The sequence below is a fragment of the Gymnogyps californianus genome, chromosome 20, assembly GCF_018139145.2.
Source record: "Gymnogyps californianus isolate 813 chromosome 20, ASM1813914v2, whole genome shotgun sequence".
Lineage (NCBI taxonomy): Eukaryota > Metazoa > Chordata > Aves > Accipitriformes > Cathartidae > Gymnogyps > Gymnogyps californianus.
In genome coordinates this window covers 8,823,624-8,838,212 of record NC_059490.1, presented here as the reverse complement: position 1 = coordinate 8,838,212, position 14,589 = coordinate 8,823,624, and the positions used below count along the sequence as shown (strand labels likewise).

The 14,589-nt window shown below is 51.3% G+C and overlaps 1 protein-coding gene across 3 annotated transcripts in view; it reads right to left on the bottom strand.

The window, feature by feature from the left end:
• RPH3AL (rabphilin 3A like (without C2 domains)) overlaps window positions 1–14,589 on the bottom strand; it is a 42,384-nt gene that overhangs the window by 5,961 nt on the left and 21,834 nt on the right. For 2 of the 3 annotated variants that reach the window (XM_050909054.1, XM_050909053.1), the window contains exons 6-8: window positions 10,904–11,078; window positions 4,531–4,644; window positions 3,892–4,074 (exon numbers count right to left, since the gene is read on the bottom strand). In XM_050909054.1, the coding sequence (XP_050765011.1) occupies window positions 3,892–4,074; window positions 4,531–4,644; window positions 10,904–11,078 (472 nt within the window). Of the gene's footprint in view, window positions 1–3,891; window positions 4,075–4,530; window positions 4,645–8,872; window positions 9,087–10,802; window positions 11,079–14,589 lie in introns of those variants that run through there. The other variant, XM_050909055.1, reaches the window with a different exon arrangement.

The following is a 14,589-nucleotide window of genomic DNA, read 5'->3' as shown; positions in this document are numbered from 1 at the left end:
CTGGGACCCACCAAAGTAGAACTTGCTGCTGATCTGAGGAGAGATCCCTTTTGCTCTTAATTTACCCCCTGCAGCAGCCAGGTCCAAGCTCAAAGATGTTATCTCCATTAAAAGCTCTCCATGGGCTAATGAAAACCACGGTAAGATATTATTTCTCTGTTTAATTCTGCTTAATATTCCCTTTCTTTAAAATGTCATAATTAACAATGGTGAGGATTTTGCTCTTTTTTAACTGAGGCACCTCTTAACACATCAGCTGTACAGCCAGAACAAGGTGAGTCACCTCCCTAGCTGGGGGCAAGCAACGGGAAAAAGAAAGATTGTGCTTCTTTCCTGCGTGCAAATTTCATTCTGTTTAGGATAAAACATTCTCCAGGAAAAAGAGCACATGGCCTTCCTCTTAACAGCTATCATGTCAGAGCGGGCACCTCCAGGAAGGAGAGCTTCAGAAGAAGAAACACCAGACCCTCAGAAAACGATGCTTTTGAAAGGGTTTAAAAGCAGGTGGTAAAAAAAAAAAAAAAAAAAAAAAAATTGGCAGCCTCTCAACTCACCACTCTCTTCTGAAACCTTGGCTCATGGGCTGAGGTTGCCTAAATCCCAATGCAGCTCTGACAATGAGTCACTTTATGACAAACCCCAGGCTTCATTATCTGCCTCACCAAACCCCAGCCGGAGCCGGAGCAACACACTGGAAACCTACAAACTCTTCCTAATAGCTCCTTGTTTTCCCTTGGCCACACGACCATGCTGTCAGTCTTGGCCTTCAGGCTTAAAGAGCTAAGGGCTAGAGCAGCTGCGTTTGCAGTACCACTCCCTAATTCCCTGTTCCGGCTGTGGCCTGGGATTTAAGGATGCTAAAGTGTTCTGCAAAGTCGCACTTGAGGGCGGAATTAGAGCAGAGGTGAGAAAAAGAAGCGAAAAGAAAGTCACCGGCAGGACAACACCTGAGGTGCTAATATGAAGCAAAAATTGCTCCCAACACAGTGTTCTGAAGTTGTAGAGCCTTTCAGAAAAGCTATAGCAAAATCTCCCTTTAATGTCCTCATTCTGCAGCTGAGGATCAGCATTTTAAATGAGAAAGGATCTTTGTCCCTTGCTCTGCTTTTGGGTCAGAGCAGAGCACAGGGACTGTCCCACAGGCAGGGAGACCCAGTGAAGAGTTTTGCCAGTCTTGACATAGAGCACCCATCGCCTCCACTGCTCTTTAAAGAGATGAACAGCAAGAGCAGCCTCTGCTTTTTGGCAAACAGTGGCATCCAGAGGGACCCATCATGAAAAACCCCTCACAGACAGACGAAGCTCTGATCTAAAGATGGGGAGAGGCACTGCCACCTGCCCTGAGGCTCCCAGCATTCGCCCACCCCAGACCTCCAGCATCCCAGAGCACATGAACCCCTCTGCAGAGCAGGACACTTTCTAGGGAACTACAGCACTGGTTTTGCTCTTCTCTTTATTTTCTGCTCCTACCAGGCTGCTGGCAAAGCATGGAGGCATTCAGTACTGCAGCCTCCTGGATGTCGGATCTGCTCAAACCACCTGCTACAGAACTGCACAGAACACAAGGCCACACGAGTCGTATCGCTGCATAATGCTGATTACTAAATTCATACGTAATGGATCATGATTGCCAATAGTTCGCTGCACAGATCACATCGTGGCAGTGTCTCTCCAGCTGGACACGTTAAGTGCTCTCAGAGTAAACAAACGCCGACCATGCTTACCCCTGCTGCTCACTTGCTGCCCGGAGGCAAGACCACATCCCAGACACATCGGAGGGAAAACAAACTCACTTTCCCTCTCTCCTCCCCACCTTGAAGTGCTGAAGATGACCCACACTGTGGGACAGAGCATACAGCCATAGCAAACACAACACGGGCACATTGTGTGCCTCCCACAACATGCTCAGGTTCCAGCTTCACCTCCTTGCAGAGACCTTTGGTAGAGTCTCTAACACTGCCACACCAGCCCTTGCCAGCACCCACATTGCGGAAAAGTGTAACGCTGGCACAAGACAGGCCAGCTGCTCTGTAGCCCGTCCTGCCACCTCCTGCGGTCACAGAGCCATAGCCGTAGTGCCACCTAACTCCCTGCGAGCCTGCAGAAGCTCCCCGGCCCAGGAGGATGCTTGGCTGGTTCCCTGACATGACATGACACAGAGAGCCCTGCCCGCTGCCACCCTCTATCAGTTCCCAAGCCCGTGCCTGCCAACTGCAACCACCACCGGCTTCATTCCCCCCCCCCAGCACACGTGAGCAGAAATACTCGCTGCCGTCTCCCTGCCTCCCTCCCCCGGCTCTGGGGGCTGCGGAGCCCTCCTACCAAGGCACTCGCTGCTGCAAGCACCACGTCTGAACAAAGCAGCCCCTTCTGCAGGAAGACTGGGAAATAAATGACCCCAGACGTAATAAAGATCTTGACAAATATTCTCTAGTCAGCCAACCTGTCTTAACCTTTTCCTTAGCAGGATCCTCTCTACATCTCAGGGATTATTTTAACTGGGCTCATGAGATTGCTATAGTTTTCATTTTTTTAATATATGTCCATGCTGCCTGTCATTTTTAGCTCTCCCCCGCCTAGCAAGGAGAGATCCCACTGGAAAGCATTGACTCCTTGTGCCAAGCTTTGCATACGAGGTTTTTAGCAGGAAAAAGGCATTTTTTTGCCTCTGAGATATTGTTTGCACTGTCACGGCCAGGCAGCAGTTAGTTCCAACAGCTGGCAGGAAAGCTCCAAAGTGCTAAGCGCTGTACAAACACACCATCCAGGTGTGCATCCATCCAGACTTCAGCCTGGCCATGCAGCACCAGCAGAAAACTCACCCAAGGCGTCACACCTGATATCCACCACCGCCCGCTTCAATCCCGCAGGACAACCTGCTGCTCCGCTCTGGCAGGCAGCAGAGCCAACAGACAACAGGAATCAGCCGTCCCTAATGCCACAGCCAACTGGGGCTTAAAATAAACCGCCCAGTCCGGGGCAGCACTATAATCCAGAGAGAGGACGGACAGAGCAGAAGTATCACTCATCTGATTTGCTTTGCGAAAACTAAAATTAAAGAAAACTGCAAATCCCTGAAACTTGGGGAGGGAGGGAAGAGCAGAGAAACAATTTTATGCCGGCTATTTCTAGCGGGAAGCGTGGGGAGGGGGACTATGACTCCATGTTGCACTAAAGGATAAACCTGCTCTCTCTAATCCAATTTACACCTCAACATGCACAGCACAAAATAGGCTCGGGAACAAAAGGAGTGGCAGTTTGCAGGGCGGCAGGAACGCTGTGGAGGGAGCGGTGCTAAACGATAACTTAAGGGGTTATTGAATAGATTAGCGGGAACTGCAGAGAGAACATATTTGCATCTCTCAGCTGCTCCAGATCAGATGTGATAGCAGCCTCTGCTCTCACAGTCACTTAATTGTTCCAAGGTTGTTGAGGGGTAAAAAGTGTCTTTTTTTTTGCACTGCAGAGTTCTGGGAAGAGCCATGCTTGGCTTTAAGAGCCATCTAACATTAGGAAAATTTTTATTCAGTCTCATAAAGCTGCTGGACTTCTGCGTTGCTTCAGTAAAAGCTCAATCTGTTCTGCTGCCTCTGCAGGGCAGACAGGAGCTCCGGGCCTTTGCAGGGGACAGACCCAGGCTACGGCTGCTCTCGGAGGTGGGTGTAGGCAGCTCCCACCCCAGACGATTACTCATGTTGCAGAACAGATTCAGCACACAGGGAAGAGGGAAGGAGTGAGCTGTAATGCTGTGACAGCATCTGCCATGAGAAAAGCAGCAGGGAAAGGTGATCCCGGGCTGCAGCTTTGCCAGGTGTGCCTCTGAGAAAGCTGTGCTTCGAGGGAAGTCAGCCCCAAAAGCATGGATCTGCCCAGAGAGGAGGTTCAGCTTACCAGGGACTCTGCTGCCAACACCGCTGTCGCGCCCATCCGCCGGCTGGCCGCTCTGGCAGCTCTCCGTGGCACTGAGGGCAGCCCCCTGCTCACTGCCCAGGCTGCCGCGGCTCCCCGAGAGGGTAGGGGAGTGGGTGCTCCCCAGCACCCTGCCCATGGCCTGGCTGGGTTCCCCGATTGGTGCTGCAAGGACACAACAGAGAGATGCTGCTGTGGGAGGGAGAAGTGGGTGGAGATGCTGGGCCAGGTCCTAGGAGAGCAGCAGCCTCCCTGCTCCCAGCCAGGCACCCTCAGGAGCAGGGTCAAAACCCAGTTCCCGTGCTCCGCTCCTAAAACGGCACTGGCAATTCCAGTGCTATACAGTCAGGAGGAGCTGGCTGGAGACGTGCTGCCAGGCGGCCGGGAGCAGCTCCCAGCTGCAAGGGCAGACCCTGAAAGGCTGCAGGCAACGGAGTGACCCACCACTTGTTTGACCCATTGATACTATTCCAGTGAGAAAGGATCAGATCCTCACCTGGCACAGCTACAGCCAGTGGGCTGCCCCGGCGTAGGGTAGGCAAGTGACTGAGCCAAAACCCCCAGTACTGAGAGCCAAACATTCAAGCACCCCCCAGCCACAAGGAACAGCAAACTCCTCACCCAGTCCTACTCGGTGCTTTCTGCCTTGTGAGCCTTTTGACCCCGCAGGTAAGGGCTTGTCATCCAGGCTGGAGGAACTGAACTCCGAGTCGCTCTCACTGTCACTAGAAACCACTGCAGAAAAGATCGGGGGGAAGAGAGAAGAGAGACGGTTAATCACAATGTTCATAACACCTACCAAAGAGGGTGCCAGATGGATCCAAATAAAACATGAACAAATGCTGACGCGCTGATCACGTTCTCTCTCTCCAAAAGGAGCCCTACCTGCAGTTCCCCCACAGCTGTTCACTCTTCCTCTCAGACAGGATGGGCTTTTGTGCTTTTAATTTTTACAGATGATTTACAACTCCACCGCACACACTTCAGCGGTGCCAGCACCTGAAGCAGATGCACACACCACCAGTGCTTCTCTCCTAAACCTGACCGGGACCATGGGGACCACACCGCTCCTCTGCCACGCTTTGCTGCCCAAAGCTCCCTGCTGTAAAACTGAGAGCCCTGCGGCGTGGCTGGTCTAGGAGCCAGGCTCTGCTCCCGCTGACTCCCGTGCCGGCATGCCAGCGAGCCCCCTCCTCCTGATGTGTGCCATCTCCCACGTGGGAGCAACACGCTAAGGGCTGGGCACGAGGCTGCTTCCTGCTCAGCTGCAGGTGGAGGGGTCCTGGCTGCACCGTAAGAGCATCCACGTTTGAGTAATGTGGGGAGAGGGGCTGGCTTCCTCCAAGCCACGTTTCTAGTGCAGCAGAGCCTCTGTGGAGGCTCCAAGATCTATGAGGAAAACACCAGATAAATACTGAGCATATCAAATAAAAAACCCTGCAGCGATTACACGAAGAACTAGCCTTATTAGCTCATCGTCCATTCAGCACTCATCCCTATCAGCACACTGCCCAGAACTGTATTACTCCTACGCCCCCAAGGCTTAAAAGGCAAGGGTCGCTCCTCTTCCTCAAGGAGACTGTTCCCCCATTTCAAGGCTGCTTTGTTTTTCTTCTCCCCCCCCCAAAATCCTGGCCCTAATCCTGCTGCTTTCCACCCTCCATAGTTTCCACAAGAGCTGGAGGAGCCTCATTTTGCCAGACACAACTTCCCAAATTGGCAGGTTGTTTCCACTTTTCCATGCACTTATGCAAGCACCTCTCCTGCTTATACCAGTGTAAAAGATAACGCGACTGCCAGCTGCTCTGTGTAAAATGAGAAAGGTGTTTTTCCAACTCCTGGGTTTTTGTCATGGCCTGATCTCAGAACAGAAATGATGGGGCTGAGGAGGAAGGTAACAGTAAAACAACTGTCTTTTGTTTGAGGGATTGCGCCTACAGCATTTCTCCGTCTGACCAAGGCAGATACCAGCAATCCTGGCAGCTCAGAAGCCATTTCAAACAGTGGGTCACAATTCCTGGAAGAAAGTACAATATTGGCTCACGTGGGACATAGAGCAGGCAACACTGCAACCTACAGCCTCTGCTGTAGAAAAAGTAAGCCCCAACTATTTCTTTATATTCATCAGTATGTATTCATTAGCATCTATTATAAGCTCACATTCACATGAGAAATGAGTTCCCCGTTCTGCTACAGAACAAACCACTTTGCCCCCGTGCCATGTTACTCGTAGTGCCCAACCTCACGGTGCTGCCGGGCACAGGAGGGACGTGGGTGTGATGGTACAAGGTGATAATCATGGGGTAGCAAAGACAGCTGTCAGTTCATCTCTCTGTATCAGCCCTAAAATTCACTACAGGCAGTTCGCAGAGCTACAAACCCTTTAACACTGCCCAGGGCAGGAGGACGGGTATCCCTCCCCTTGCACAGGCGAGCGCAAGCTGTCAAACATTTCTGCCAAGGACCTCTGCAGACGCTCCTGTATTCAGGCAGCAATCTGTACTACACAAAATATTTTATTAAAAAAAAAATAAAAAATTAATACCTAAAATAGCGCTTTTCTGGAGTTAACGTCTCTGAGGATATTAAAGCTGGCTGCCAGTGTTATTGCAAAGTGTTATTGAAGTTGCCCTGGCGGGCAGCTCCCCACGCATGCCGTGCTGCTGGGAAGCGCTGCGCAGGGGGCAGGCTGCCAGGCTCCCTCCTCGCTGCCCCCGCAGCCTTCTCCTCCCGGCACCGTCAGAAATGGAACCTCTCACCTGCAGGGAAAGGGGCTGTGGAGCTGAGCCAGGCAGAGGGCGAAGCCCCGTTACAAGCAGGGGGGGCTGCACTTCTGGCTAAGAGTCCGCAAAGCAAAGGTTTGGCTTCGGGCTTTGCTGTCTTAAAGACAGCTTCACTACTTCCCCAAAGCTCCCTCAGAGAGGTGGGGGAGTATACATAAATACTGCTAATAACAACCCATACATACCAGTATGGTTTTTTTTTTTTTGCTATAAAATCCAAATCTCAGCTGTGAGAATCATTCTGACCGTCCCATCGCTCAATTCCCGCAGAAAATGCACTCCTGTCCCACTTGGTCATCATCATTTTTTGGCCTCCTGGATTCATAAAATCCATCGCTTTAGAACAGCTCCTTCCTCCATGAAACCTTTAAAAATGCTGGAAGTCAGGATTTATTTGGAGAAGGCTCCAGTGAATCAGTGGAGGTGACTTTAGCTGCCTTCCCTTCTGCCATTCAGCAGTCCAGAGAGGACCAGCACAAGAGGAGGAAAATATTAACAACACAAAGGCACTCACGCCACAGGAGCAGCCCTATCTGCTCTCATTTCCTTTGCTGCCAATAAGAGTGTATTTTACACACTGCACCAATGTTTCCCTTTAAGGTAATTTTTCTCCCAAAGCTCCCAGACCTTCTGCTGGCACTTTCCAGAGCCCAGAAGTCGTAAATCTGGTGTTCCAGCAGTTGCTGATATATCAATAAGAGTCGTTGGACAGCTGTACTTTCAGTGAACGTAACAGATTTATCCCTCTCCATCTCCAGCTGACTGAAAAAAGCTCATTAAAAAAATACGCCAAGATAAAACTTGCAAGAAAAGCAGTATTCCCACAGGGAATGGGTCACTCATCGAGGACCTGAACCCCTGCGGCTGCTGCCAGAGCCCGCAATCCCTCTGACACGTGGTTCAACCGCCAAGCCAGAGGTACCGGAGCCACGTGGCATGGAGAGCCATAGGGAATGGTGGAGGGCTGCCAGGCTGCACTTAACCCCAGCAGCAGAGGATGTGGGGAGGCTGTGCTGAGGCCAAGGGGAAAGGAGCACTTGGCTGGAGTTGAGCTCTCATATTAAATGCGTGCATTTGGCACGGGCACGCCTGCGATGGGAAGAGCCAGCCACGCTCCTTCCCGCTGCCCATCGCAGGGTAGAGCTCAGTCCCTGCACACACAAAGCTTGGCACTTCTTGCAGCTGCCAAAAATACAGAAAAAGCACATGGGCACGCATGGGCACCCGGCAGCAACAGCTCCGAACAGCCGTACATGCCTAGCACAGCCAAGACGCTTTTTTCCACCCAGATGCTTTACATTTTTTTCTGCAGAACTCAGAGTTCGGAAGAAGGAAAGCCCTGCTGCTTATTGCTCCCCACCCCCTGATGGCCCCATCCCGCCTGACCCGGTGCAGAAATCCACCCACATTCCACCACACAGAGCAGAGCTATTCCCCACCACAAGAAATATTACTGCTATTCTCCCCCTGACAATACATTTGTGCCTTAACTAATAGCAGGGTTCCCATGGCAACTGCTTGTTTATTACAGAAAAACTAAAGGCAACGGCAAATCCCAATATCAGCGAGCGCGAGAGAAATAATGGGTGTGTAAAAATAAAACTTCTTCCTGGTGGGTTTGGCTTTTCTTCCAAGAGGCACGTTCCTGCGGTCCCTCAGTCCCGCTGCCTTCCCACTCTCCGGCAGCAGGAGAGGCCGGCACCCAGGGCCTGGCACTGATCCCTTCCTTTTGAGGGGGGAAAAAGGGACACTTGAGGTTTGTCCCATCCCTGCTGAAAGGCAGCTCCTGGCATGGAGGATGTCAAAAGGACAACTGCGGCTCCTCTCTCCCAGGCTCTCCAGGGGCTGTGCCGGGACATGGATGTGCCTGTGCTGGTCTCACCTGACTTGAATCCCTTAATAGCTGAGAGATGGCTCCTTCAGCACCGCGGGAGGCGAGCAGTGGGGTTAGACATGGCTGGCCAAGATAGCGGAAACCCCGAGAGCAGCCTGTCAGAGTCAGGCACGTTAAATGCCAGAGCTGGTTCCCGAGAACATCCTGCCAAACAAGCAACAGGGCTTTACTCAGTGCCAAAAGGATGTGTTCAGATGAGGGCGTACGAGGTGTAAGCTGACAAATGCTATCAGCCAGGCAGACGTAAGGCAGGCTGCCTTGTCAGCCATGGCCTCGTAAAGCTCAGTCCAGGCCCAGTCGCAGATTCACGCCGGCAGTATCACAGCTACATCCTCTCCACGGGGGAAGGCGGCTGCCCTGCACATTGCAGAGGTTTCGGATGACAAACAGCAGAAGTCCCAGCACTGGCAGGTGAAAAAGAGTTAAACGGAAAGCTCCCAGCTTCAGAGATGAATTACAGCCCGCAGTGCCCATCGAAAGCTGTCCAGAGGACAGGCAGCCTAACAGAGAAGGGCAACAAGGAAAGAAAGCACCAGAAAAAATAAAACCATAAATTAATATTATCCAACCCATAAAACAGCAGCCAGCCAGAAATCAGAGCACAGGGAGAAAGGCAGCTCACCACCCACATCAAAGCTTACCAAACGCCACTTTGCTGTCCTCCACCTGCTCCTTTGCTGCTCCTGCCAGTATTTAGGAGGAGGCCGCCTCCCAAAACAAAACTCAACTAAAAAGCTGAACTAAAAAGCAGGCCAGGTCTGGGCTCAACATCTTTGACTCGTAATGTTTTCTGTAGCATGTGAACAGAAAACACCTCATCAATCAGTTCATTTGCTAAGACAACTCCTTCCAAGCGTCTCCTGGAGGGAAGCACAACCATCTACTGTTGATCTAATTTGTCTTTAATTACAAAAGTTACAGTAGGGCTGGGAGTGCTTTCCTAGCTGGGGCCTGAAGAGAAGGTTTGTAAACCCGACTCTCCTGAGTCCTCTTTATTAAAAGGTTATTTCCCCCTGCACTACTGGTAAGATTTATCTTGATGTGGAAGAGTGTATGCTGCTGGTACGCTGAAGAGGTCTTCTCCAATTGAGGGGATCTAATAGCAAAAGACAGAAGGGGAGAGAGGCCAGACAGTTCTGCTAATCCACACCAGAAAGAAACGAACAGAAATCAAAGCAGACTGGCAGCAGCTTTAATTCTGCAGCATCCATCCGCCGCTGTGCTAGTGACCCTGAGTATTCAGCTCCTCAATGCCGAGCTGCTGTTTCCCCGCAACTGGCTCCAGGCACAGCACTGGAGTGGGCATAAGAGCAACGACAGGGTGGGCAGATGGAAGAGAAGGAGGGAAAAAAGCCCTACAAGGCAGCGCTGTGAACGGGATCTGATGCGGCAGCGATCCAAGATGCCGCATGTGATACAACGGTCTACTTCAGTCAAGGTCTACCTCAAAGAAGAGGGATGTGAGTGCTGAAGCTAATAAATCTTCAGGCTTGTCAGTGCTCTGGCCCCAGCCCTGCACAGGGCTAAGTTAATCAACAGCTTCTCCAATACACATTTAAAGAACGACTCAGCCTTGAGCCCTCCGTGCTGCAAACCTCAGCCCCCTCCCCAAGGCCTGGGAAAGGAGCTTCACCCTTTGCTGGTCTCACCTGCTCGGGGGGGGGGTTCAGGCACAAAAGGACACAGCCAGCATCAGCTCGCTCCTGCTCACTGACTGTAGGAGAGTATCTCTGCCCGCTTGCTCCAGGCCCCAGGAAGACCCCAGGGAGATGCTGGCGGTGTAATTTCTAACCCAGCTCAAAGCAACTTGAGGTATCTGCCCAGCGGTGCTCTGTAGAGCAGCAGAAACAAGGAGCAAGCAGCCCCAACGAGGTAGGGAATGAAACCAGCCTTTTGTCAGCCTTGGCTGCACGACGTCCATCAGTGGCACCATCCTAGGTCGTTCAGCAGGAAGAGCTCTTTGGGCTGCGACTGCAGACAGGCGTCTGCTTCATGGCTTGTCCCTCCCTTGGCAGTCCCAGCAAAACAGTGGGGGCTGCAAGGAATGGAGGAAAGCAAGGGTGGACTGAAGGACAGGGAGTCCAGGAGGACTGGGGCTAGTCTGGGCCACCAATGTGCACTTAAATAACAGTGAAACCTGAAAAACATACCATAGCGTAAAAAACCCAACACCGCCCACATGGGAAACACACCACATCTTGTGGGCTATCCCTTACCTCTAACAGAGAGCCTCCCCTATTAGCTGAATCCTGCTGGCAACAGTAGCAGCCAAGTCCTTCTCCCCACCTGCTTCCTGGGCACGGAGCAGACAACCAACCTTTTCCCCTGGCCCAGGTGAAGGATCGGCTGGTCCCGACGCTCTCTGCCTCCGGCACGGCTGGCTCACTTTGCCAAGGCTGCGAGCGCAGCTCACTGGATTTGCTGCTGCTCTTCAAAGGCGTGATGTACTTGGGCAGCCCTTTGTAGAACCATGCACCAGACCTCTTCCAAACCTGTTAAGAGACAGAGACACAACACCTTAAGCCTGGGTTTTTACGGCAAGAGAGCACAGCCAGCACCAAATGAGCTCCCCACCAAGCTTGGCCCAGCCACTCCCTCCGAGCTACTTTGACCCCACTCAAAGATGGGGGGAGTCAAGCCTTCCAGTTCACAGAGCCCAACAGTTCCCCTGCGCTCTGCAACTACCGCAGCATCCCAAATTCCTCCCCACACCTTGTCAGCCCAGCTTCACCTCGGTCCTTCTTCCACCACTAAAAAAAAAAATCACAAATTTGAATGAGCAACAGGCACAGATTGAAGGAGGAGCAGAGGGTGATTGTGCAAACCACAGCACTTCTTAAGTTCTCCGGGTCAAGACTAGATGTTTCTCTGACGCCGTGCTTGAGTCAAACACATGTTCCTAGGCTTACTACAAGTATATCGGGATGAAGTTCCCTGGCCTGCACTAAGCAGCAGGCAGTTCAGATTCTGCATCTGTTGCTTTCCCATTGGGAATGTGCAAAAAGAAAAGCTTCCTGGAGAGAGCAGGCACGTGCCACGGGTGGCAACAGCCCCAGGCACATGCTCTGCCTAGAGTAAAACAAGTCTTGCACTGGCTGGAGGGGCAGCAAGTCCTGACAAGTCTCTCCTCCTGGGCCAGGTCCCTCAGCTTGGGTTGCTTTACTTCCGAGTCAAAGACCGGCAGCAGCTGGGGGATGCAAGCGGCAATGTCAGGACAGCAGAAACGCTGCCTCGTGCCGTACCGAATGGCACAACCTTGGCGTTCATTTCACAGAGCAATTCAGGCTATGCCAGATCATTTAACGAGTGTGCTTGAAAACCCCAGAACGAGAAGAATGACACTCAAATAACCTGAACCTGCAGCAGGAAACGGACTGCGCTAAACTGTAATATCTCCTGTAAGAACACCCTCTACTCTCCAATTTAGTTTTAATGCAGCTTATGATGAAGGAGCTCTATTAAGCATATTTAATATAAAGCCTGCTGTGAGCCAGAGGAAGGCAAAAGGATGGCAGCTCAGACAAGGAGAAACGGCCTCTAAAAACCTAATTCTTTTGTACCTTCCAGCAGTCCAATAATGAGCTAATGAGACAGCCAGGGCAAAAATAAGTTAATATAGTAAAAATACCATTTTCTATTTCATGCAGGGGGGTAGAAACCTTGCACTTCTGTTCAGAGTGAAGGAGATCATCAGTGTTTCTACTTGAAGTTCCCAAAGCATTTTGCATATAGTATCACCATGATGGCAATGGGTGCAAATGCAGATATCCCTAATTACAGCAATACGTTTGCAATTTGCATTTAGGGCTTAATCAAAGCAGAGGACAGTGACAACACCTGGCACTCATGAGAAGTTCTTCTCATGCAGGCACTAAAAGCAGGACACCATCATCACCATTTCACTGATGGGAGGAGATTGCTCAGCAGGTTGCCCAGTATTTAGTCCAGAGTCATCAACAGAGAGAGCGAAAATCTCTGTGTTTGGGGTCTTGAAAGCCAAGTGAAGGCGATCTGAATTCAGAGGGGAACCTGGCAGTATGCTTTTTAAAAGAGCAGCACCCAGCAGAAGAAAGCACAGCATCGCTGTGATCCAGCACACGTATCAGTTACTGTAAGAGTGCAAGAGAGACGCTTGTGTGCACCACAGCAGGATCTAGAAACCTGGAGGCGAGAGCACCCTGCAATTACACCAACATTTTCCTGCTGGGTAACAGCCCAGCGGGATGGTCAGTCTGCCATCCAAGCGAAAAGCTGCGAAGCCAGTTCCCCAAAGGAGAGAAGACTGCAAGTTCTTCTTTTACAGACGGGGCCTTGGCAGGCAGGACACTTTACCAGCTCCTTCACCAGCATGCAAACAGCCAAAACGGTGACCCAGCCCAGCCAAGGCACACGCTGACACAGCTTCTCCTGTCCCCTCTGCTAGCATGTAGGGACTGCACAACATTTGGTACAGCTTGTACAACAGCACACATCAGTGCAGCACAGAGACCATGGAGGAACGTGCTCTGCTATCCCCGCAAAACCAAGAATCGGGAAACGCAACACATTCTTTAAATCTGGGACAGATGTCTCTACATGGAGCTTAGTCCACTGCAACTCAGGTAAACATACACGACGCAGGAGCTGCAGGCTGGGCAAGCCCTGGTCTCCCCTGGCTCAGGAAGGCAGGGGGCCTTGGGAGTAGCTGCACACGCAGGACACAGCGGGCAGAACAGAGACTGCTGCAGCCACGGGGTCTGCACCCCAATCAGCCCCATGGCTCGAGGAGGGCAGGTCATCCCCTCCCGCACACCGGGTAGCTGGGGCACACGTAGCTTCCCTACACAAACTGCTGGTGAGGAAGCAACCCTTTCTTACAGTCATTCTCTGAACAGACCTTGCAACATCTGTAATTTAATTTGAAGCACTGAAGAGACCTATTATCTTCAGGCGAACTACAATTTAGGCACACCATAAAACCAATCAGACACAGCAAGGACTGCTGTAAGGAAAGGCTGGTCACCCCCAGGTTTCTCACTACCCCAAAGCAAGTCCAGTTTTAGAAAGTGCTAATGATATAATACACCCAGCTCTGATGTAGTAATACTAGTATCAAATTGATTCTATGCATACATATTCACTTTAAACTGGTGCTTCTAGAGGTTGGCCTTATTACAGCAGTACTGAAATTGTTTTGAGATCAGCTCTAAAATAGCTGCAGCAAGATGCTCTCCCCTGTATTAATTTAGTGCCTCTGCTCCCCGCAGGTTAGCAGCGTGCCCCATCTGAAACGACCGCGGTTCACATTCTGTTCTGCACATGGGCACACAGGTTAGTTTTAGCGTCCATGCATCAAAACAAATCGATGTTGCTGACTGCTATTGATGGTAGTTTCATTGATCGCAAGAGTGGCCTGACAGCAAAGTTCTTGCTTGATTTTAAATTAATAAATCTATAACAGCGCTTCAAGAATAAAACTCCTGTTTATTAGCAGGAGTTTGCTTTTTCCAAGGAGGAGAGAGTTTTGCTCCCACCAGTCCCGTTGGCACGTCAGGTGAAATCCAGCCCCCGCGGCAGCCTGAGTTTGGGTGGAGCTGGAATTTCATCAGCGCGAGGGACAGCCAGCCTCTTCCAGTCTCTTGCAACAACCCAATTTTAAGTGACATTGATCATCCCTTGCTCTGAGTGCTTGACAGAGGGGACTAAAGATCTGTATCTGCATTATCCCAGATCAGGACGGGGTGGCCCAGCGTCTGGCTCAGGACAGAGCACCCACACCAGGGTTCACCGGCTGCAGCCGTCCCCGGCCCGCTGCGCTCCAACTGGCCCAGCCAAACACAACCAAAATCCACGCTAAATACTGACTTCCTTCAGGCTCCTGTCCTTCTGCCTCCCCTGACACCTAAACTACCCTAAAGCAAAGTGGGGGAGGATACAGGGGAGAAGAGCTACTTTAGCAACAGACTCCTTTTTTTATTACTTCAAACCAATTTAACGGCCATGGCAAGTCCAGAGAGCTCAATG